The sequence below is a fragment of the Polypterus senegalus genome, chromosome 2 (genome assembly GCF_016835505.1).
Source record: "Polypterus senegalus isolate Bchr_013 chromosome 2, ASM1683550v1, whole genome shotgun sequence".
Classification (NCBI taxonomy): domain Eukaryota; kingdom Metazoa; phylum Chordata; class Cladistia; order Polypteriformes; family Polypteridae; genus Polypterus; species Polypterus senegalus.
The window spans coordinates 269,307,595-269,326,479 of NC_053155.1; the positions used below are offsets into that span (position 1 = coordinate 269,307,595).

The 18,885-nt window shown below is 37.2% G+C and overlaps 1 protein-coding gene across 7 annotated transcripts in view; it reads right to left on the reverse strand.

Annotated features, from left to right (window-relative positions):
* The window catches only part of map3k15 (mitogen-activated protein kinase kinase kinase 15), a 185,897-nt gene that overhangs the window by 2,658 nt on the left and 164,354 nt on the right, over positions 1-18,885 (reverse strand). For 4 of the 7 annotated variants that reach the window (XM_039745534.1, XM_039745533.1, XM_039745532.1 and 1 more), the window contains 6 exons: positions 18,649-18,823; positions 18,125-18,310; positions 14,535-14,640; positions 11,730-11,955; positions 6,287-6,399; positions 3,860-3,966 (listed from right to left, as the gene is read on the reverse strand). In XM_039745534.1, the coding sequence (XP_039601468.1) occupies positions 3,860-3,966; positions 6,287-6,399; positions 11,730-11,955; positions 14,535-14,640; positions 18,125-18,310; positions 18,649-18,823 (913 nt within the window). Of the gene's footprint in view, positions 1-762; positions 844-3,859; positions 3,967-6,286; positions 6,400-11,729; positions 11,956-14,534; positions 14,641-18,124; positions 18,311-18,648; positions 18,824-18,885 lie in introns of those variants that run through there. The other 3 variants (XM_039745537.1, XM_039745538.1, XM_039745539.1) reach the window with 2 other exon arrangements.

Consider the following 18,885-nt stretch of genomic DNA (forward strand, 5'->3'; position numbering starts at 1 on the left):
AAATGTACTTTATATGGTGTTAAATCTTTCAAAAATGGCATAAGAGGTGACAAATGATAAAGAAATGCCAGTAGCCTTCTACCAGTGAGGCAGACAGCTAAACACCACTGGAGTGATTTTAATATAGGGATAAATAGGGAACGTCAGGAAAAGCTCCTCAGTTTGGTGGGCTTGAACACTCTGACGAAGAAGAGGAACAACGGCCAGCAGCGTAAGACTAAAGACTTCTGTTAAAGCACTTGCAACAAACAGCAGCTCAGCAGGCCAGATCGTCGTCGTTATTTGCTTCCTTTAGTCGAATCCGTCGTGTTTTATTCAGTTTTTGACTTTGTGGTGCTTTTTGTTTTGACTGCACTTAAACACGTTGTTAACATTAATGGAACAGTTTGAAAAGTGAGCTGTGAATACTTTCTACAGCCACTGCAGTGTAAAATAAAAAATCCTCAAAGCAAAGCTTATATCACTCGTACATCATTAAAAGTCTGAACTAATAATTAAGTTTAAAATATTTAAATGGCAATTGTTTTCCCAAATTTATGCAAAGAGATTACTAAATAAAAGGGCTTATGCATTTATTTGCAAAGAGTACAATAACATCATGGTTCTCGGGCCTTTTATGATCCATTTATAACTCGCTCCAGGATGTTTAAATAATTCTGCGAGGTGAAACCTGCAGGTCTACTGATTTACAGACAGACAACTCAGTCAGACGGAGAGGGACGGGAGTGGAAATAAAAAGCCGTCTCTGAATGGGAGAAGGCCTCACCTCAGCCGCAGGTATCGCAAGTCCTCCTTAGTCACCTCATTGAGCACATCGTGGAGTGTGTAGTCCTCAGCAACAAACTGACGTGAAATGAAAAAAGAAATGAGAATCACTCTTGTAACATTTCCTGGTCAGTTTCCAACATTTGCCAAAACTTCCTTTTCCTTTAAAATGACAAAATATCGGGAGAACACTGAACATAATTCTGCAGCACATTTACACTTCAGTGCTCATACGGTAGCTGCCAAATTTCTATATAAGGACAAATACATTTAATTTATTGTAACACAAAGAAATTCTTCAATATATGAAAAAAAATATATAAAAAAGTGAAGCACTGCATTTTAGGAGCAGAAAAAAAATCTTTAAACAAGATCTAAACCAACGAGAAGCAAAGCAGTGAAGCGCAATGAGAACTCGGAGTACGGCCAAGTGACCCCATTGAAATGCGTAAGAAATGGGGGGTGAGCACTGGCGGAGAAGGCCGAGGAGGAGCCCCCCAGCATTCAACTACTCTTTGAGCTGAGCAACAAGCACAGACGTTAGGCGATCGGCAGCAATTCGATAAAAGGATTCTGGCAACAAATGCAGCCATTTCTCTGTTGTAACCAGAATGTATCCTTAAGATTTACGTTTGGTCACTTTATCCTCCATAGTCCCAAAACGGAATATTGCTGTTCTGTAACAGGGCAGGTAAGCTGGTGACTGCCATCGTTCAGATCTGGTTTCCGAGAAACAAGAGAGTAACTCTAGACAGCCAGAGAGATGGAGGTGATGGGGGCACTTGTGTGGCATTCTGAGGTGGGCAAGATGCCTCCCAGGTGCAGTAGGCAGAGTTCAAGTCTCCTCTAGTTATGCCCTTGGGCGACTGCACATTTCTAACTCTTTTTAATTTGTGTTCTTGATGTGATCTTCTCTCTTTTCGTCGGTATCTCTGTATCAAAAAAGCACAATCTTGGTTTGGTTTATTTGTTGTTTATGCACAGACTTAAAATCTGACACACTGGTAACTTCTCACTGTAAGTCACTTTTGACAAAACAAAAGCTGCGAAACTTGGTCACAATCTCACAATTTACTTAAATATTATAATGAATCGGGGTTATTAATCGTAGTTAGTCAAGACACAATCATTTTTACCCACTGTAAATATATCGAGAAATCTTCTTCTATAATACGCTACCGCGGGTATCTGTTTGTCTGTCCAGGATTTTAAATCACCTGTAGCTCGCAAACCATTTGAACTATTGACCTGAAATTTGGTACACAAATACTACGTGATGTCTACTATCCGCTTTCATGATTGACCTCCAAGGTTATTCCTCTTTTTGTTTTTATTTTATCTTATTGTACAATCAACTCTCAGCAGCAGCCAGCAGGGCGGCCGTGAGGCACATGCGTATGGGCGCCGTTCTCATTCCTTACCACCTTCACCGTCACTTCCTTGAGGCAGATTGAAAACTTAAGTGCCAGCTTAAGTGAAAAATTAAGAAAAACATACTAAGTAATTGCAACACAAACACTGACTTAATTAGTTTTAATGCGAAAAGATGCCAACGAAATAAGAAAAGCAGTGGGCCGCTAGGGTGGAGAAAAGAAGAGCTGCTCAGGAAGTAGCAAGCGCATCAACCTCTGAGCACATGAATGCTAAACAGAGACAGAGAAAATGGATGAATGTGCAAGTCAAGTGTATTCACTGTACGCTATCATTCAGTGCACCGTTACTGGTTTGGAAATAATACATAAACAGAATCAGGAACAAATGTTACAGTTTCAATAAGAACATGTCGTACAAAATACTAACCTGTGGGCTATTGTTTACCAAGATATCTGAACACAATTCTTGCCCATTACATTCATTTTATTTATTTAATTTTTTCCTTAAATGTTTCTCTCACTGTTTTTTGTCACCCAGGCTTGTGCCACATTACCACAAGAGATACTTATTGCAATTTGATGTTTTTTGCACTAGAAAGAAAAAACAAGAATGCTGTACAAATAGAAAGTACTTATAATACAAATTTAGGCAAAATAATGCTTGGTAATACAGTAAATATTTTGTAATGACTTTTAAACTTGTCACTTTTTTATTTTAATTTGCCCTGGCAAAGGCAGGAAATACCACTAGTTTTGTCAATAAATAGGTCACATTTTTGTGACATTTTGCCTTCATTTGTGGGTACGTTCTGTTGCCGTGAGAGAGCCCCTCTGGTCACAAACCTCAGAATCATATTCAGTGTGATGGCTCATTTAAATTTACTAGTCTCTGAAAGGTGTTCCTGAATATTTATTACTCTTTACAGTTTTACTATTTGTGAAAAGACCTTGGACAACCGCAACACTGGAGACTTTATTAACAGATCAACAAATACTGGACAAACGTGATGCCTTACTAAAGAAGGTACTGAAAATGGTAAGCAAAGTCAAAGAAGGTTTCACCCAGAAAGCAAGAAAGAAGTTCAAGTCAAGTGCCATGAAGGCGTATTCGCCAGAACAAAAGGAGAACCCAACCTGTTCAGGCGTTGTGTGATAATTTGCTAGGCTAGCAGAGAAAACCAATGGTGGTTCTGTGCTACTTCACTGCCAGCTGCCTGAAGTGAGCTGAAAGACACGCAGGTTTCATTTCTCAGTAAGCAGTGAACACCCCACGCACAGCGCACATCCATTATAGAGTGTCTTTTGATTTAAGATTGAAAAAGTGGTGAAAATATGACATTTATAGCAATGTGGATGTTTAATGTGTTCCTGCATTGTTTTACACCTCTGAACACGATTCGTGTTAATATACTTGAGGGTCTGTGTCACATGATGCTCCTCTTATGCACATAGAAGATGAATGTTAATGTCATCTCAACTTTTGGTAAACCTATAATGCCAAACAGAAATTCCGTCAGCCTATTAGCTGTACACAAAAGAAAAGGCATGCCAACATTTTTAAAGTGCTAATGCTTTTGAGATAAGACAGAAAATGCCCCAATTGCTGCTAAAACAGCCAAAGACAGCAGCAGCACATAAATGCATTTAGCTTTGGTATAAAATGGGACTTTCACAGAAATTCACAGGATGTTTTAGACAGCGCTGGAAAAATAGCTGCTAACCTTTTCAATTGTGTCCATGTCTGCTCCTTGATCTTTCAGCCAGGTCACCAACTCTTTGTCCATTTCCTGCTCTGCAGGTATATGAAATATGGAAGGTGGGGGGATATCTATTAAAAAAGGACACAATGACAGCTTACTATAACATCTACATAATAGGTTATTTTTTTTAATGTAACTTGACAGTGAGGTGCTCTACTGATTAAATTTACTATTCTTTCATCGATACCAAGATCAAAAACATGAACTTAATTCTAGGAGAGCTGGTCTGATTTAAAAATGTTTGCTCACAGCACATGTATGAAGCCACGATAAAACACTGCTTAAGAAATCTGCAGGAAATTAAAGTCTTAAGAGTGATAAAGCAACATTTTATAACCCATTATTCTCTACAAGGAAACAAGAAAACACACAATAATAAAGTACCGTAAGTACTTGAGTCGAGTCTTGAAACCCAAAAAGTCGATCATAAAATCAGACCCAGACTTCTACAGCCGTTCAAAAATGCAACACTTCATTTTTTTAAATTTTTTTTTATATCTTCATGCCTCCTCCAATCTCTCACCGGTTTCTCAGACACATTGAATTTCTCTTGCTACTTCAATGACTTTTAATTTAAAACCAGCTTCATATTTGCTTCTTATCGAATGCTCCATCGTAGATAAGGGGTGCTCTTATGATAAACGTGTATGAGGGTGTGAGATACAAAAAACACAAAACAGTGCAAACGTTGCTTCGGAATAGTTCAGGTATTACCGTGTGGTCACGTAGGCACAAAAGAGAGAAAAAAGGCCGTGTGCTCCGTGGTTACTCTCTCAGGTGGGTGTTAGCATATCAGAATCTCTTGTACAAACAGCGCGAGTTTTCCGTGTTCGACTTATACAACCGAAATTATAAAATACCAGAAATTATATGATAAAGTTCCTGACTTATCTGTGGGGGAACTTATCCATGAGTATATACGGTGTGTATTTTATTTATATATGCCTTAACTTAGCAATAACAAAGTTTAATCCTTTATAACAAATTGATACTCAAATTTTATAGTTACCATAATGCCATAGTTTGTTTTTTTGATAACTGTTATTTTTCAAATATACAATATATACACATATCAATTCAAATACAGAAGGCCTCATCCTAGTCACCTATTTATATTTTTTGTCACTGGGCCACATGGCGGTTGCTGCTGCTGTCTTACAGATTTATTTTCTCAGGTTCAAACCCGGCACCCCACTGGTGTCTGTGAGCACATTGCACATTCTTCCTAAGTCTTCATGTCTCTGTTTTCTCCTCCCATGTCCCCAATCAACCCTGCAGTGGTTAACTGACCACAAAATCAAAGTTCTGCCATGGCCATCTCTGTCCCCTGAGTGAGCTGAAGAGGAGAGGGCCTAGGACCCTGGATGATCAGGAGAGATTATGTAAAGAATGGTCTCTGATGCCAGGCTCTGTATTCTCCAACCTGACAAAAGGTTACAAGGGAAGACTCTGTGCTGTTATACTGGCAAAGGGAGATTGTTCAAAGTAGTAAATGCAGGTGGTGCTAACAATTGGGGCATATTTCTTGATGAGGGCTTTTTTCAATTAAAAGTCAGATGTTTCCAATTTTTTCAGTGCAAGATGACGGTTCTTCAGCAAACAGGGATTTTTATTAACCCTTCTTACTAATTTTTACAGGAGGGCACTGTATATTTACACACATATATACACACACATGCACACAGCACACATCATATACCCACCAACAGTAAATTGAATATATAAACATAAGTAAGTTTGAAGAGAGCGAGAGGTTATTTCAGGAGTAACACTTCTTATACAGTAAAATCTCCACCAGTGCATCTTCAGAACCAACTTACAATTCAAGGTCACAGGTTGCTAGAACTTTTACAGCAGAAAACAGGAATATTTCAGATTAAATGCTTTGACCATGGTAAAGAAGCTACTGTGTATAAAGGAGAGTTGTGTCATTTATAAAAAGAAATTGTTGTATGGGAGTAGCCTTTTCCTACTGCTGTTTTATCCAGTATAAGTATTTTACCATTTCTTCCATTACTAGTAACAAAGGGTTTTTCAACTTATTCACTCACCATTGAGCTGCAAAGATTCATCAGTTAACCGAATATAAAATATGGGAGGAGGCTGAAGAGCCCTAGGAGGAGAACCTGCCAAGTTCATACTGTGAATGAGTAGGAATCAAAGCAACCCAAAGCACTGACCATGTGTCTGACTAAGCCATCCCACTGTATTCCACTTTTTGTTTTTTAAATTTCTTTGCTTTGCTAACATTAAAGTGAAATTATTCAACCAAATGCTGTACCGTACACATTACATTTTATATTTACTGTACCTACACTTCTACACTTTAAAAGCTGCCTGCTTCATGTTACAAAATGTTTGCTTTTTAGCGTTACATAACAAAGTTACCAATGGGTTTGGAGCTGATCCTAATGAGTTCCATATCCTGACTTCGCTGTTGTAGTGTCTGCCGAAGGAGCTGCTGATACTCTTTCTCCTTCTGAACTAGATCTTCTAGTAGCCTAAATGAAAGAAGTAAATGAAATGCATAAAACAAACAGAAATTCAAATATATCAAAACCAGTAAAACATGAAATGAAAAATTGCAGTGTCATTATAAATTTAGGACTTAATAATAACTGTAGGTTAGTGAATTACAGACTGTACTAAATATTATCAGTATAGCCAGGAATACAAAAACATCAAAAAGGTCTTGATCAATGTTTAAAGCACAATCTGTTATACATACTTCATTACACGCTGTACCATGGGAGGCAAGTGGAGAATTGAGAGGTAGGCCAAAACACGCCTGTCAAATCTTCACAACAGAAAATGACAGATTAATATTGAAGAAAAAATAAAGAAAGAATGGCTTTACTGTTATGGATTTCAGTCAACAAGAAACAGCAGTTTACACTTTACAATCATCACACACATATATGTACTGTACTAAGAGAACTGCTTAAACTAAAAAGTAATGCTAGCAGTAAAAATGCTGTGCACGCAGTCTTTCAGTAGCTTGATACGTAGAAGCCAAGGAATGCCAAGGACAAAACTCACACATGGCATTAACATTAAGGTGAGTTTGAAGGCCACATAGGCCTTGTAGTCCTCAAAGAACTGAGTTCATTAGGTAGGTTCTAAAATAGTCTCAGTCAATTTCATAAATACCCAATTCATATATATATATACATATAGACAGTTTGCAATTTCCAATTAACATAACCTGAATAAATAAAAAATTTTGTAGTTTAATTCATTCTTTGCATGAGCATGTCTGGCCATAGCCATTTTTTATGAAATGGGACTTGCAAAGCTAATCAGTTATGAAAAGGGTTAGGGAATTACACAAGTGAAAGTCAAACTTTATTACACCATGTGACCATTAAGGAAGAGGAGAAAAAAAGTAAAGTTAGCAAAATACACAAGTTGATGTATCGTATATACTCGAATATAAGCCGAGTTTTTCAGCACCCAAAATGTGCTGAAAAACGTCACCCTCGGCTTATATTCGAGTCAGGTCTTGCTGCCCCCGCCAAACCGCACGTGTTCAGTCTCTCCCTGTGCAACAAGAAAGAGAGAGACACACACAGACACACGCAAGAGAGAGACACACACAGGCACGCACACGTGAGACAAGGGGACACACACACACACACACGCACACGAGAGAGAGAGAGAGAGAGACAGCTGGCCGCATAAGGCTGAGAAGACAGTTAAAGAATGCACCATGCTTGTTTTTAAAGAGACAATTTTAACCTTGTATTTAATGAAGACTTTTTTCTTTTGGATTTTAACCTCCACTTCACTTCTGTTTACAGTGATCGGTTCGTAGCATGCTTTGTTGCAATGTTACTTTTCTTGGTGGTTTATTAAATTACGGATTTTTCAAATGTTAATTTTTTCCCTGTGCTTAAAACTCTTTAAAAAAAGTGCTTTTAGCGACTGGTTTGTAGCGCTACAGCGCAAACTCTTGCAGTGTTAGTTTTCTCTGTTGTTCAAGGTTTTTATATTTAGTTTACTATTACACTGTGCATTCTATGGTATATTTAACTATACTTGTGCTTAAAAAATCTTTACACAAATATTTTTACACACAGTTCGTACGGTCTGGAACGGATTAATTGTACTTACATTCAGTCCTATCAGGAAAATTACTTTGTGTCCACTGTACCTGGTTTGGTCTGCGGGCGGTAGAAGAACTGCTGTGGGCTCTGTGTGATGCTGTGCAGCCTCTGTGAGACTCATTCCCGGAAGTGTGCTCAATTAATGAGCTGATGTCTTAATTAATGTACAGTAATTGTATTGGTATTTATTTTGATTATTGAAACTTACCAGTAGCTGCTGCATTTCCCACCCTAGGCTTATACTCGAGTCAATATGTTTTTCCAGTTTTTGTAGGTAAAATTAGGTACCTCGGCTTATATTCGGGTCGGCTTATACTCACGTATATACGGTAACCGCCTTCAAGGAAATATTGAAACAGTAAAGTAATTTATAGTTGAGCTCGAGAGAGCCTTTCTTGGTTTTAAGATAGACATGTTTGCAGATTTGCTAATGTTTTTCAATGGGAGATTTTAAACTTTCAAAAATTTATACAGGGTGGTCTGTTCAAGATATCTCAATGAATTTCCTTTGAAAAATGAGGGTGCCATATTTCAACAAAACTGGTCCACTAGGGGCCAAGTTGTTTCATGTCGACAGACAGACATTTAAACATACCTAAAAAAAAAAAGACATTTTCCCTCATACAGATTCTCAAACATACTGTACAGGGTGCGCACAAAGTCCATATACCCCTATCTTTTGGAGGATATTGAAAGCTAAAAGTTACCTCTTAGGAATCCAAAACATCTGTATGGGTTCCTCCAAGATCTCTGCATAGCCGAATGTGCCGCCACGTTGTCCTGCTCATGTTCTGCAACATTTGCAGGGTTACTTTCTGGAACACTGCGCGAACCGCATGTTTCAGTTCATCGTTCAATGAATAACTGCGCTTCCACACGTCTTCTTTGATAAATCCCCAGAGTGCATTATCTGGAGTTGTGAGATCAGGGCTTCTCGGAGGCCACGGAAGAGGAGCGGGATTGTTGTTTGATCCTCATCCAATCCAACGATTCCCAAAAAACTTTGTTGAGGCGATCACGCACGGCGATTGCGAAATGGGCAGGTGCCCCGTCTTGTTGAAACCAAACACTGTCAACGATGCCCTGGTTTCTCAGTTGTGCAATGAGCCAGCCATTTAGCATTTCCAGATAACTGATTTGGTTAACACAACCATCAAAAGAAATAAGGGCCAAACAAATGCTGTGCTGTCATTCCGGCCCAGATCATCACGTGTGGTGGGTTATGCTTAATTTCTTAAAAGAAATGTGGACTTTCTTTTCCCCAGAAAAACACGTTTCGATTTCGGGAGCTGTGATAAATCGCGCACTCGTCAGAGAACATAACCTTTTCCTTCTCAGCATTTGTGGGAAATTGGTGCAGCATCAGATCACAAGCTTCCTGATGTCTGTCCAAGCCAGCATCCAAATGCTCCGCAATCGTGAAAACACTTGTGTCACCCATCATTTCATCTTGGAACGACTGCCATGTTGTTGCGATTTCTTGAGCAGCATAAGTGTCAGCACCAGACAGGATGTTGGAAACACACCTCGAAATACCGGGAAGACTTGGGCTGATGTCCACAGGAACCAAATTGTCATGGTTATTCCTGTAAATGCTCCTAAATATAGGGGTATATGGACTTTGTGCGCACCCTGTACAGTATATACCAGAAACTACTTGGTCATTCTTAGCAGTCAGTAATACTGTCATGCTGTCCGTGCGGCATGGGTAAAAAAAACTGGTCCACGACAAAGATATCCGTCAGGAAGCCTTTAATAATTAACTAAATGTTATTCAGAATTATTCAGCAATACACTTGCATTGCATTTAATGAAAAAGATGCTGCTTAACAGTTTGCTGCTCTAGTTCAGAGTACAGAGCGCTTTTAGTGTGCGTCCATACACCAAGCCTGTGAGCAAACAACGACCAAAAAAACCGTGCGCTTTTACTGTGCATAACAACCAAGATAACTCACCACAAGTCAAAGTCCCTGAACATTAGAGGTGTTAAAAACAACAGCCCTGAACTTTTTCTGCTCACTACAATACTTTTACTAAGTGTAACATGTTCATTTTGTTTAAAATAACAAAATATAAAACTTCTACAGGTATTAGAAGTTTGATTTATACCAAAAAGCTAAACATGTAATTTTCATGTAAATGGAATGATCTTTAGCATCTTGTGCTTCAATCTCAAAAGTACAGTACTGTATATGTCTTTGTATAATGTGCTGCACAGTAGACGTAAAACATTTTGGCATTGTATATTAAACATTTTGGTAAATAAGGTTGTGTACTTAACATCTACATACTGTAGGTACAAAATTTTATTTGACAGCAACCTGAACAATACTGACAAAATATAGCTTCCGCTACATTTACATTTTCAATAAAATTGCTTTAAAATAATAAGAGACATAACAAAAGGCATTAATGATACCACATTTCTTATGCAGATGAAGTACGTCGATGTCAGCTAAGCTATTTTGTGTTTCATTTCACACAGAAAAGCAACATGGTCCTAAGTTATCAATGAATTCAATTATACCTGTATATGCTGAGATATGTGGGTATGTGAGATCAGTGGAGTGAATTACCAAGATGATGTCCCTCAAATATTAGAATGTAACCTACTTTCACTTGCAAAAATTTGTTTAAAAATTCCCAGAAAAGAAATTTATACATACTGCATACACAGTGTACACAATATATTATATAGTACTTGCCAAATAATACAAATATATATTATATATATATATCCTGTCTCGTATTGGGTCCAGAGTTGCACAAACAAAACTAAAATGGCTCTTTAAAAGCGCTCTTTATTATTTCGCTTATAAAAATAATCCTTGGAGTCTTTCAAAGCAAAAAGTCAAGCTTAATTAATTTTCAAAGGAATTCAAGTCAGTTTATGATTTCCTGAAATTGAAAGAATTCAAACGCTTCCTGCAAAGGGATGTGGGTGCACAATGCAGTCTAAGAGGCAAGCATCTGAAATGGGCAAAGTCATTTGCATCAGACAATCAATCCCATTTTTATCACCATGAGATAAGAGACCAAGACCATATATACAATGTTGTGTGTGTTCTTTTAATATAAAAATTAATTATTAATGTTATAATCAATATGGCTTCACTGTAAATGTGCATGCAGTAAAAGAAGAAGAAAACAGTGTGTCTGTGATATGGTCGTGTCTTGTTTTTTTTGGTTTGAGTGCGGTTTGCTTTTTTTTTTTTCTTTCCTTCATATATGCATTGACTTATCTTCAGGTTGACAAGGTCAGCAGTTAAATATCTAAAGAAAATAGTTTACTTTGACATTGGAAATCTATTGTTACAGTATAAGAGTCCATCCATCCATTATCCAACCCGCTATATCCTAACTACAGGGTCACGGGGGTCTGCTGGTGCCAATCTTAGCCAACACAGGGCACAAGGCAGGAAACAAACCCTGGGCTGGGCGCTAGCCCACCGCAGTCCAGTATAAGAGTTCACATTAAAAAAGCTTTTGTCATGCAGAAAATTACGATGACTTTCAAGGTGATTGGCTACTTTTTCATGCCAACGTACCATTTTATTTAAAAAAATGTATCAGTAAAAAGCAAGTTTTGTTACATTTATTTAACAGCCAAATAACAACTGTGCAAAAACAGCCACCAGTTGCTCCAAAGAACAGTTTAACTGAAAGCTCCAGACACCTGATCTGAGTCACTGAAATTTTATTATGATTTGAGCCCACTGATTTACCTGTTGGTTTCTTGTTTAAGTTTGCCAAGCTGCATCCCCAGTGGATGCTGTGGACGTTGGGGCTCCTGGGATATCACTGAACTCAACGTGCTAACACCTGACGTGAGTACTGGATCTTCTGCCGTATTTTGTTCAGCTGGCTGGAACTCATTGTCTTCCTCCACTTCATCTGCATCCTTGTCCACCCCTTCACTCTCTGAAGCTGGGCCAAAATGAGTCTGAAGCTCTAGAAGTTCGAACACAAAGGTTTAAGCTGAAAGTAAATAAATGGAAGGCTAGATATTGCATTAATGATATGCACATTTTTTGAGACTGTATGTCACCAAAAGATTGAGCCATATACAATAAGTTGGTTACAGAAATACATTTCTCTTCAGTTTAATCATTGAATTCAATGATCTAGTCAACTTAAGGTGTAAACACTACATCATCTGGTAAAATAAAATATATTTTAATAAAGCAGAATAAACATAACTTCACTAATTCTTGTACTAAAAAAGCTCCTATTCATAGTTTTTCCTGTCCAACTGCCTTGTCACTGGAAACCAATGTAAGACAGCCTACTGAAGACAATTCCTTTGACAATGGATGCTACTGAATTCATTTTTCAACTAACTTCCATTGAATTAATTTTTAAACTAACTTATCAGTTTTAACCAGTAGTTATAAACTCGCTAGATACATTTTAATTTATTACCATTCTCATTAGATTTTAGCCCTTAAGGTTACAAGACACCCCTTTCATCACAAAATTCTCAATATTAGAGAATAGTTGCAGTATTTTACTATAAACCTAAACTCAGCCCTAAAGGTTAATTAATTAATATATAAGCAGTTAATATATACTTTTGATACAGTTTATCTGATTACTGTAAACGTCTCCTACCAATTATCTGAAGTAAGATTTTTTAATATACGTATATATTTTAGCAGTCTCTAAAAAACCATATGGCTGGATGCTGTCAGGACAGAGGCCGGTCCCCCACAAAACTTCACTGAATGTAAAAACTGAACTAAACAAAAGTAAGTTAAACACTGTAAAGTAAAGAAAAATGACACATGAAACACTTTTATGAATAGAGAGAGAAAAATATTAGTAAAATAATAATTTGCTAATATCTATGTTAACCATAATAAAGATGTAAATATGAAACTCCTAAAACTGTAGGTTAATATCCATTTAAATTTGAGAGAATGATAGTTACAGTTCTTTAAATATAAAACCATTTTAGGTAACACGCTCTGTGGCACATTTCAAACAGCCAATCAGTCAGTTTCACCTGAATTACTAAAACTTGCTGCTTTCTGTTGATTTGCTGCTATTTAAAGCTGGAAATGGTTCATGGTAAAAAATAACGATTTACATCAAATGACAGTACACAAGATAGCTACTCTGGGAGACAAATCACACAGTGTAAGTTATGTAAAATATACCAAACAATGAATATAATTGAAGAATAGCAGCCTGAGCCTTCATGGCCCCTTCAGTTGTAAGGTCCTAGTGCAGAACACATGTCTGGAAATGGTTTCAGGCAGAGACTCATGGTAAAATTGTTGGTTCTGAGAAAAAGTCTGTAAATTAGGGCTCAGTAAAAAAAAAAACAAATAGAAACATGCCGATTTTATACAAAGAGTGAGTTTCAAATTATGTTAACTTTATATTCAAGGTGGCCAGGTGTCTAAAAAACGTACAACCCGGTTCAAAATAACAAATCTGCCTAAAGTAGTCAAAAGGACACCCTAGAAAGTAGGGGGCAGTGTCAGAGCAAAGGATTAGGTATATACCATCACACAATGGGGAGAGGGGGACTCTAGCTCAGAGAGTTTACAATGGTCAAGAATGGAATGGGGAGTCAGATGGATGAAAGACATGGTAAAAATGTGGTAGAAGGATGTCGAAAAATAGTCTATTTTTTCCTGTGGACGGTAATCAAAAATAGCCCATTTGGGCAACAAAACTCTGAACGTAGCAACTACTGTATAATATACTGTACATACATTCATAATCACATTCACTTGCTGTGCCAAATTACTAACCAAAGCCCAGAAGAAAAACCTTGCATAGACACTGTAGCCTGTAGGGCACGTTACTGTGCCCCAAAACTTCAGAAATAACTACACATAGACAGTCCGAGTTCAAGTGAAGGTATTTATATTAAAGTACCTTTCCACAGGTCTGGTTTCTTCAGTCACCACAATACAATAATTCCTTCCTTTTCTAATCCCTCCTTTTCTCCTCCAGGTAAGTGTGGTTTTCTTCCTCCCAACTCCAACTCCCTCAGCCATGTGGAAGGTTGTCTTTTAACTCCAGATCCAGGAGTACTTCTGGTGCATAATTGCTCCCAGGAAGCACTTCTGTGTCAGGCAGGACTATAGCAGTCCTGGTATCGTCACTATCTGACAGCTCCCTCTGGTGATTCTTATAAAACCTGACATGTCAAGCCCATGGGACCACAATTCCATGACAACCAGGCATGGGATTTCAATCCAGGTCGCTGAATTTGTGAGGAAGCTATGCTTACCACTGTGTCATCATGCCTTCTGACTGGTATTTGAGTTTAGTAAGTTTACTAGGTTTAAAGGAGATTTAAGGAACACAGAATTCAATACAATAGTTGCCTATTATAGCATGTCAATGCAAAGAAATTTAATGTAGTAAGAACTCTAAATATATTACATCACATTCAACACTCATTGTCCTTGTAATGCTTAAAACTACATAATTATTAAATGCCATGACAAATAATCAAAAACCAAGTAGAAAATAAATCAATGGTGATATTTTGAAAGTGTTTTCAAAATTACCGGGAATAAGAATGGTCACTGCAGCTTGGACTGCTCTTCGGATGATGTTGTCCATTGCAAACATCCAATGTGGCTTAATGTGATGGTTTCGTAGAACCTTGTTGACCTAACAAACAGACAAAAAATTCAAAGCTTTGCCTTTGCATTGATACCATATGTGCCAGTGAAGGAGCTAAGCATCTAATGGTGACACTGACATTTTATAATGTACAAACCGGATTCCAAAAAAGTTGGGACACTATACAAATCGTGAATAAAAACTGAATGCAATGATGTGGAGGTGCCAACTTCTAATATTTTATTCAGAATAGAACATAAATCACGGAACAAAAGTTTAAACTGAGAAAATGCATCATTTTAAGGGAAAAATATGTTGATTCAGAATTTCATGGTGTCAACAAATCCCAAAAAAGTTGGGACAAGGCCATTTTCACCACTGTGTGGCATCTCCCCTTCTTACAACACTCAACAGACGTCTGGGGACCGAGGAGACCAGTTTCTCAAGTTTAGAAATAGGAATGCTCTCCCATTCTTGTCTAATACAGGCCTCTAACTGTTCAATCGTCTTGGGCCTTCTTTGTCGCACCTTCCTCTTTATGATGCGCCAAATGTTCTCTATAGGTGAAAGATCTGGACTGCAGACTGGCCATTTCAGTACCCGGATCCTTCTCCTACGCAGCCATGATGTTGTGATTGATGCAGAATGTGGTCTGGCATTATCTTGTTGAAAAATGCAGGGTCTTCCCTGAAAGAGATGACGTCTGGATGGGAGCATATGTTGTTCTAGAACCTGAATATATTTTTCTGCATTGATGGTGCCTTTCCAGACATGCAAGCTGCCCATGCCACACGCACTCATGCAACCCCATACCATCAGAGATGCAGGCTTCTGAACTGAGCGTTGATAACAACTTGGGTTGTCCTTGTCCTCTTTGGTCCGGATGACATGGCGCCCCAGATTTCCAAAAAGAACTTGAATCGTGACTCGCCTGACCACAGAACAGTCTTCCATTTTGCCACACTCCATTTTAAATGATCCCTGGCCCAGTGACAACGCCTGAGCTTGTGGATCTTGCTTAGAAATGGCTTCTTCTTTGCACTGTAGAGTTTCAGCTGGCAACGGCGGATGGCACGGTGGATTGTGTTCACTGACAATGGTTTCTGGAAGTATTCCTGAGCCCATTCTGTGATTTCCTTTACAGTAGTATTCCTGTGTGGTGCAGTGTCGTTTAAGGGCCCAGAGATCACGGGCATCCAGTATGGTTTTACGGCCTTGACCCTTACGCACAGAGATTGTTCCAGATTCTCTGAATCTTCGGATGATGTTATGCACAGTTGATGATGATAGATGCAAAGTCTTTGCAATTTTTCACTGGGTAACACCTTTCTGATATTGCTCCACTATCTTTCTGCGCAACATTGTGGGAATTGGTGATCTTCTACCCATCTTGGCTTCTGAGAGACACTGCCACTCTGAGAAGCTTTTTTTATACCCAATCATGTTGCCAATTGACCTAATTAGTGTTTATTGGTCTTCCAGCTCTTCGTTATGCTCAAATTTACTTTTTCCAGCTTATTGCTACTTGTCCCAACTTTTTTGGGATTTGTTGACACCGTGAAATTTTGAATCAACATATTTTTCCTTTAAAATGATACATTTACTCGGATTAAACATTTGATCTGTCATCTACGTTCTATTACAAATAAAATATTGACATTTGCCATCTCCACATCATTGCATTCAGTTTTTATTCACAATTTGTTTAGTGTCCCAACTTTTTTGGAATCCGGTTTGTACATAGACTGGGTTGATGACTTCTGATTTGTATGACTGGCTAATGGGCTAAAACCCTCAGTACATGCAATGCAAATCCCATCAGCACAGCATTGCAAGTCTTGAAATAGGCAATAATAAGTAAGAAATTACATATGAGCATCAGAATAGAGTCAGTCAATATACAATTCTAAGCTACCATCAGCTGCTAATATGATGTAAAATGCATAGAATTATGAGGATAAAGAATCCACAGTTAACATTTTTGCAATGATTTTAGTAAAAGGTCTCAGAACCTCATAATAGCAGGATTTTTTCTTTCTACATTTACCCAGCTATAACTGTAACATCTATAGATCATATAACAATTTCACATTTTATTAATGAGTTTAACTACTCAGACTCATGGGGATTTCTCTATCCATATTTGAGAAAAATATTCATTTTTATTCTTTACATAATATTTATTCCCCAGTTGACATTTTTTGTTATATTATTCCATTTTATATTAAATCTTGTAAACATTATGCTAGTGATATCTTCAACCATGATATTTTTACTTTGGAAATTAAATAATTTCAGTCATCTAATGGTGATTAAATCCATTAAAACAAGCAGATGAAGACTTAATTAACTTAATTGTCACACAAATCAGTATCTTTATAGAGACCAATGCATCATCAAAAATATCCATGGGAAGAACTTAGGAAATGCTTAAAAGTATATCTGAAAGAACAAACAATATTATATGATTTGTGTAAAAATTGCAAAAAATAAGGAAAACAGAAATAAGTACCAAAATTTATAAAACTGGAAAAAGGCTGGCATTACAGGTTTATAGGTTACTTGAATGTGCTAATCAACATGCAGCACACATTACAAAAAGAATTTAATCTCTTTTTTTAATTAATATGTGATCTTTAGAAAACTCATTAAGAGTTTAGATAAAAAACATACATAAAAAGCAAATTTGTAAAATAATTGTAAAAATGAATAATGAAGATGGTACTAAAGACAGTGAACACAAAGAAATGATGGATTTCTTTAAAGAATTTTACAAGAATTCTATAAACATGAGAGTGCAATGAAGGAGATGATTGATAATGAATTCCTCAATGTCACATGGCATTAAAAGAGTTGAAGGCTAAATAAAATCCAAGATGCTAAAAGAAAAGGTAGAGATTGACAAGGTCACTCACGAAATGAGGGGCTGTGAAATGGACTACTTTGTGTGTGACAGTAAATGTTTTGAACATAATGATTGCACGAAGATCAGGACAGTTTGTGTGTACACACACGCTTCCATATCTTCTATTATCCTTATGTTATAAATTGTATACTTTTTTTTTTATTGCACCAAGTGTGTTTGGGTTATTTATTGAAATAAGACTATGGCCATGCCAAACCACAACAAAAAAAACTACAGTGAACGTGTTTACTGTAGACTTCCACCGACTTATGAACCTCGTTTAGAAAAGGCATAGATCTCTTCATATTTCTGGTGTCATAGCTGGAAAATACAGCGATCCCCCACAATAATCTGGTATCACTGATGTGGGTGTCTTGTTAATTGTTTTAATTAATTACCAGCACTGCCAAAAGCAAAACTTGATTAACTAAGTGATTAACCCCTTTTTCCTAAACAAGTGGTATCTACTAACACAACTATATACAGTAAATACATACAAATGTTACAAAGCCATACCACACTGAAAATGATCATAAAGTAACATGCATTACTTTTCTATTTTAAAAGGGACATTAAATGTAGAAGTTATCAGTTTTTCTTACACCTTTGAGAAATAAAAAAGCTTACAGAGTCCTGAAATCCAAATAAAACCAACTGGATCTGGTTGATTGAAGTGCTATCAAAGTCCAGGTCTAACTTCAGTTTAGAAATTGTGGTTGCCATGACTCTTCGCTCAGGAGAACGTATGAAGTCCCTTAAAATGCAGATGATCTGTTTAATGTGATCAACTGACAGCTTCAATTCTTCAGTCCCCTGTAAATGTATAATGGGTTTTAAGATTGAATCATTTTTATATCTAACATTATAATTATCCTATTTTTATTTGTATTTTCCAAACTGCAATTTCATAAATGAAACAGTTTGTGGAATATATAACAAACAAAATCAGAAAACAGGATAACACTTCCTCTAGTTCTCCACTTTAAATATACAGTACTCTGCTTCATATATTTCTAAAAGGGATGTATCTCAAATAAAATATATGCCACCACCTTCCGTACTTCATTATAACCTTTAACTCTTCAGAGAAACTATTAACAAATGTTGACACTTAATATAATGCACTCTGCTTTAGACTTCAATAAATATACCTGTATATGGTTTTCCATTAAATTGGAAATAACTTTATCCTGATCTTCATTGAGGACTTTATAGAGAATAGCTCTTCTCTCACTGTCTTTCTTCAACAAGAACAAACCAGAGTCTCTGTCCTCAGGTGAAGGTGGAGCACTCCGATCTTCTGACACTGAGCTATCATCAGGGACACTATGGGGCAGATAAACACACACACACACCCCACATACACAGTTAGCTTCTTTAACCCAAGC